The sequence below is a fragment of the Crocodylus porosus genome, unplaced genomic scaffold (assembly GCF_001723895.1).
Source record: "Crocodylus porosus isolate Cpor-Errol unplaced genomic scaffold, CroPor_comp1, whole genome shotgun sequence".
Lineage (NCBI taxonomy): Eukaryota > Metazoa > Chordata > Crocodylia > Crocodylidae > Crocodylus > Crocodylus porosus.
In genome coordinates this window covers 78,935,457-78,941,565 of record NW_017728948.1, presented here as the reverse complement: position 1 = coordinate 78,941,565, position 6,109 = coordinate 78,935,457, and the positions used below count along the sequence as shown (strand labels likewise).

Here is a 6,109-nt window from a genome sequence, read left to right as displayed (position 1 = left end):
CTCGTGGACATGTGCCAGGATAATTCTCTCAAAAAGTTTACCCAGGATCGAGGTAAGACTAACTGGCCTATAGTTCCCCGGGTCCTCCTTCCTCCCCTTTTTGGAGATGGGAACCACACTGGCCCTTTTCCACTCCTCTGGCACCACACCAGAGCACCACAAGTGCTCATAAAGCCACACCAGGGGTCCTGCAATGACCTCGGCTAATTCCCTCAGTACTCTAGGGTGGAGACCAGACCAGCTGATTTGAATCCAGTCCCTCCAGAAGTTGCCTAACTAGTTCCTCACTAACCCTTGACCTAGGTGCACCTCCCTTGGGGCTTAAGGGTGGTCCAGAGAGGGTGGTGGCTGTTCCAGTCCCTGCTCAGGAAAATGAAGGCAAAGAAATTGTTAAATATGTTAGCTTTGTCTGGTGTGACGACCAAATTTCTTAGCGTCCTGTAGGGGCTCCACATTACCCAGAACCTTCTTTTTGCCCCCTATGTATTTAAAAAAGGACTTCTTGTTGTCCCAGATCTGGGAAGCTAGTCCCAGTTCCATCTCTGCCTTGGCCTTCCTGATTGCTCCCCTGCAGCCCCGAGCAACTGCCTGCCTGGTAATTGTCCCTGGTGATGGCCCCTCTGTTCCATTGGGTGTGCACCTGGCTCTTCAAAAAAAAACACACACACTCAACAAGTCCTGCCAGGCAGAGGGGTGATCCACTGCCCCATGCTGCGTGGGGGACTGTGCCTTGAGCCTCCATCCCCCACCCAATCTCTGAGCCCTGTCAGTGGCTGCCCTGCCTGGCCCCAGCATCCCAGTGCTTTAAAACAAAAAAAAAGCCCTGCACTCACTGGCTGCTGTAGTGGCCGTCAAAGCTTCTGGGGGCTCATGGCAGAGCCCCCCTCCATGCAACATGGGGCAGTGGGGGGCAGCAGAGATCTTGTGTGTGTCGTGTGGTCCCCCTCACCCCCTCCCCAACCTGGCAGTAGCCAGTGAGTACAGGGTGCCTTTTTCTTTTAAAGAGCTGGGATGCTGGGGCCGGGCAGGGCAACCATTGATGGGGCTGGGAGAGTGTGCTGGGGATGGGGCCTGTTTGATTTGGAGATTCGGCCAAATTGATTTGGGACAGTGATTCAAATCACCAAATCTAATCACTGTCCCCTGAATCAGCCGAATCCGAAGCAAATACCAGCTGCTTCGCACAGGCCTAGTTTGCATGTCTTAAACAAATATCCAGGAAATGAAGAAGGTGCTTTTGTTTTTTAATCTAGTTTAGAGGCTGTCACGCTGTTCTCTGTAATGAAGTATTCACTGGCTTTGGTTGAGACCTTTATCCCAAGGGCTTGTCTACCTACTGAAGTTACTACAGAGTAATTTAGGTCATGAATTTAGCTATTGATATTTGAGTGTGAACACTGTGCCCCAAAGCATTCAATTAGTATACTGCAAATTTTCACCCTGCCTTACTTGTGGGCATCTTTCCATACACATACATAAATCCTGACATAGAGATGGAGAACTGCATTTTCACTCAGTTGTTTTTTGGTTTTTTTTGAATGGCCTTAATCCTGAATTTATGCCTGCTTCAAGTCAGTTGCAAATCAGTATCATTAAATGTTGATATGTCCTCTTTATCTAATCTGTACTCTTGCGCTTTATTACACTGCAGGTTTGGGCTTTGTCAAGTTTTGGAGTAGAGCTAGGTTTCCTGGTGGAAGAATACGCAGGCAGTAAAGGAAGATTTCCTCCAATCAAGCGGAGAACAAAGAAATCTCTGTACATCGCTACTATAGAAAAAGGACATGGCTTGGTGAATGCTCTGATTGAAACCAGAAGAATTGGTGATTTGGGTCTAGTTGTAGTAGATGAGGTTTGTTAAAATAATTTGCAATAGGTTTATTAACATGCTGTGCCTTTTTAATTATTTACACAAATATATATTTTCTAGCAGATTATTATGCACATACTGTAGTGGAAAACACCACTTAACAAGTTGGTAACTGACTAACATTTGTCCTGTACAGCAGGAGTTTTCAGCCTTTTTTAAGGAGTATACCACCCCTTCTGGTGGGTATCCCTCCTGGACTGTACCCCCTGGATGAGCAGGAGGGAGGGGTGTTTTCCCCAGTGACCGGTTGATGAACCAGGGGGGTAGAACTTGGGTGGCAGCAAGAGAAGTGGGGGTACTTGGGAAGTGCACCACCACAGAGTGGCGTGCAGCAGCACGCTTCCCAAGTACTCCCAGTTCTCCACGATGCATACCCCCGGGGCATTCCCAAGTACCCCCAGGGGTATGCGTACCCCCAGTTGACAACCTCTGCTATATAGTATTGTTCACTTGGTGGCTGGACTCTTGATACAGTACAACCTGGATACCGCGCAGGTGTAAGTTCCACCCCCCTGCCTCCCTACTCCACAAAAATGAGGTTTTGCCAAGTAAATGGGGCCATACATAGCTGAGTGCATCATCTGTACTTGGCAAACTTCTACATATGAAGTAGGTCGTGAGTCTCACAGCTACGAATGAGATCTGGGTTTCTATTGAATTTTGGCACATCCTGTATTTGAGAAGGTTCCTTAAAGATAGTCATCAAAGTTATTCAGCAAATAGCCATTGAGTGGTTACATGACAAGGAGTATACAACCCATAGTAGAATAAAACACACTTTAAATGACACTTTAATAGACCATCTTGATTATGCTTTAGTTAACTCACAATTTGGGCCTGTTTTTGGTATTAACTAAAATATTGCAGGGCAAGATCACATGGTCACAATTCAGTTTCTCTCCTGTTCCTGAGAGTAACAAACAATTGTACCACCTCTAGGATAAACTGAAAGGTGTGACTTCAGTTCATAATAAACAATGTCCAGAAAATATGTGTATATAATATGACTTGCATTAACCTGTTTATTTCAATTATATGTAGTAATATAAACAGAAAAAAAAACTTTTAGGATTCTCTTTGATTTCGTACTTGTAGTGGGTTGTTAATAAAAGAAAAGCCAGTACTGTCTTTTGCAGTTCACATTCTTCTGGACAAAGACACACAAAATACTTTAAAATTAACTAATAATAAATATCACTACAATTAGTAGTGGTCGGGTCAGGAAATGCCATTCCTATGACCATTTTGTTTTAATTAAATGGGAGGCAGACCTAGTGGTAAACAAATACCAGTGGTATTAACTTTTTCCTCGCTCTCCTTAGTGAAATATGTGGTTAGTAGGTGATATTTATTGAGGAAGGTTTACAGCCAAAATTCAATAAAATTATATCAAAAACGTACCTGACCATGTGTTTTCTGAATTAAAATATGAAGTTGTATGGTGTGACTATATGTACAGGGATGGAAAAGTCTGTAATTATTCTAACAGTTCCCGTTCTCAACTTCTTATTCAAAGTTGCACATGATTGGTGAAGGGAGTCGTGGTGCTATCCTGGAAATGACTCTTGCAAAAATTCTGTACACCAGCAGTAAGTAACCCCTGCATCAGGACCATAATACATGTTATAAAAATTTTGTGAGGCTGCATAATTTAGATAAGTTTATTTTGGTTTGAGCATATCCAAAATTTTTCAAAACTTGGCTCTGTAACGGTGTACTTCACCTTAGATTACTAGTTATTTTTTCCTTGCATGGTATGTTGCTTGTGTTCCTGGGGTAGTCTTCTGATAATTCTCCTCTTTCCTCTCATAAATTCCAGTGTGATGTGGAATCTTGCTTCCAGAGGGTTAGCTTCTCCTTCCTGTTAAATGGTTATAAAGGCTTCAGGGACCACTGAAGCATTTGTCAGTACAAATGATAGAAGAGGTCACTTGAAAGCAAGGATAATTTAAGTTAGATTGAGCCCTATATATATTAAAACTTTTGCCAAAGCTACTTTTTTACCACAAGAAATATAAGTTCCTTTCTTCTTTGTTTATTTAAATACATTTTTGTCTCCTGAAGCTTTGATATTTTAGTACCACTGGGTGATTATATTAATGAGCAGATCAGCTGTTAAATTTGAGAAGTTTGAAAACTGCCAAACCAAATTTGGGCTTTTTGGGAAATTGAGAATAAGAGTTTATGAACAGCACTGGAGTTGCACAGAATGCAGTGAAACTGTTAATGCCTTCATGCATTGGGAGGCTTTCTTTCATTAATATATTTTTGTAGCTCATATATTAGATTTACAAAATTAGGCTTCGGTAGAGCAACTATTATATTGAAAGAGATCTATTCTTGTTACAGCACATTAAAAAGCTCTAATTAATTTTTATTGAAATGGATAAAGCTGCTGTGTTCATTGCTTTTTAAAATTTGATTCCTAACATTTTCTCTTGCCATAGTTTTTAGATACTAGTTCCTTTCCTTAATGGCTTAGTGTTGCAATGATAAAGTAGAATAATGCAATGATAAAATAGACCCTAAATAAGGCATTAAGCATTTTTGTCATAGGTACTGTATTCTGTATATATAAAGGGTTTAGTCTGTCTGTCTGTCTGTCTCTGTCTGTAACGCTTTTGCAGAACTCTGATTGGTTGTCTCAGCAGCCAATCACAATGCTTACTGAAACAACCAATCAGAATGCTCTGCACACAGACAGCAGGATATGGGGGAAGGAACGGGACTCTTGCAACTCTCAAGCTTGGATATGGCAGAGGGGGACTGAGTGGGATGGTGGAGCACTGCCATAATAGCGGGGATGGAGCAGGGGGGTGAGGCCAGTGGCGAGGACAGTGGGATGGTGGAGCACCACCAGGACAGACTGGATGGTGCAGGGGAGTAGATCCAACATCACTAACTTCGTCCTTGTCCTCCCCAGCCCCGCTCCTTGGAGGGGGCAGCAGTGCAGGGTGCTGACAGAGGGGATGGCTTGGCAAGCTTTGCCCCTCCCCCTGCTCTTGGGAAGAGGCAGCATCATGGGGTGGTGGGAGGCAGCGCTCTGTCCCTGGTCCCACCTCCCATCCCTCCCTGGTCATTCTTGATGGGCAGTTTGCTAGCATAGTAATAAATGTGTCTTATAACTTAACATCTGCCTTTTCTGTTTTACAGAAACTACTCAAATAATTGGAATGAGTGCAACTCTAAACAATGTTGGAGACTTGCAGCAGTTCTTGCAAGCGGAGTATTACACTGATAGTTTTAGACCGGTACATATTCAAGATTAGCAGAAGCTCAAACTTAGCATTTTTAAGGTTAAAAGTAGAAGTCAACCTCTCAGTGTTGGACCTCCAGCCTCAGTCCTATGCTCTGTCCTTGCTACAATGTCCACGTGACTGGCTTAGTTTGAAAGCAAATGCATTTCTTTTATTGGGCTACCACAAGTAATTAGTTTGCAGCATGCCTAGGGAGAGAAAAACGGGCACTCATCTCCAAAGATAAGTGGTCTTGCCTTGGCCTCCTATACACTAGTTGTTTACATCTTACAAAGCATTTTCCTGATGCCAGTCATTGTTTGCAAATATAGTTTGTCTAAGGGAGTAAACAGCAAACATTATGGATATTCAAGATCTTTTCCATTTCCTTTATTTGGTTTCACTCTGGTGAATTAGCATCACTCATTTATTAACATCACATTCTGTGATCTGCTTTACTTAGGCCAACAGTTGGGTTTTCAGTGCACAGACTTTTGTGACCTTTCTAACTATTTTGGCTTGGAAACCAGCTTTAGTCAATGTAACATGACACCTTATTGTGTTTGCAGTTATAATGATATAAAGACACAGTTTATTACCATAATTTTAACTTATATCTTAACACAACCTATTTTTATCCATGGCCATTGGCAACTGGTGCTAATTTAGTCTGGGGGGGGGCACAGCCGCCCCCCACCCCCCACCCAGTGACCAGTCAGCAACTGAGGGAGGGTCCCCCTGTGGCCAGTCTCACCAACCGGGGCAGGGTCCCCCATAGCCAATGGCACCGACTGGGAAGTGGCCACAGCTCTTCATCTGGTGCTTCCGCCTGCCCCCACACCTGTTGCATAAGCAGGGAGCGTGGCTTCTCGGGGTGCACGTGCACCCCCTACACATCGCCGCTGTCTATGGCATAGGATTGTACCCTTTTCATTAAACTGGTTTCTAAATTATTGTTAGTCATAAGAAGAAAATGTATATAGACCAACTGTTTATTGTGATT

At 43.2% G+C, this 6,109-nt stretch overlaps 1 protein-coding gene across 4 annotated transcripts in view; it reads left to right on the top strand.

Moving 5' to 3' along the window:
- The window catches only part of HELQ (helicase, POLQ-like), a 32,709-nt gene that overhangs the window by 8,209 nt on the left and 18,391 nt on the right, over positions 1-6,109 (top strand). For 3 of the 4 annotated variants that reach the window (XM_019552742.1, XM_019552743.1, XM_019552741.1), the window contains exons 4-6: positions 1,652-1,852; positions 3,387-3,459; positions 5,024-5,121. In XM_019552742.1, coding sequence (XP_019408287.1) covers positions 1,652-1,852; positions 3,387-3,459; positions 5,024-5,121 — 372 coding nt within the window. Of the gene's footprint in view, positions 1-1,651; positions 1,853-3,386; positions 3,460-5,023; positions 5,133-6,109 lie in introns of those variants that run through there. The other variant, XM_019552744.1, reaches the window with a different exon arrangement.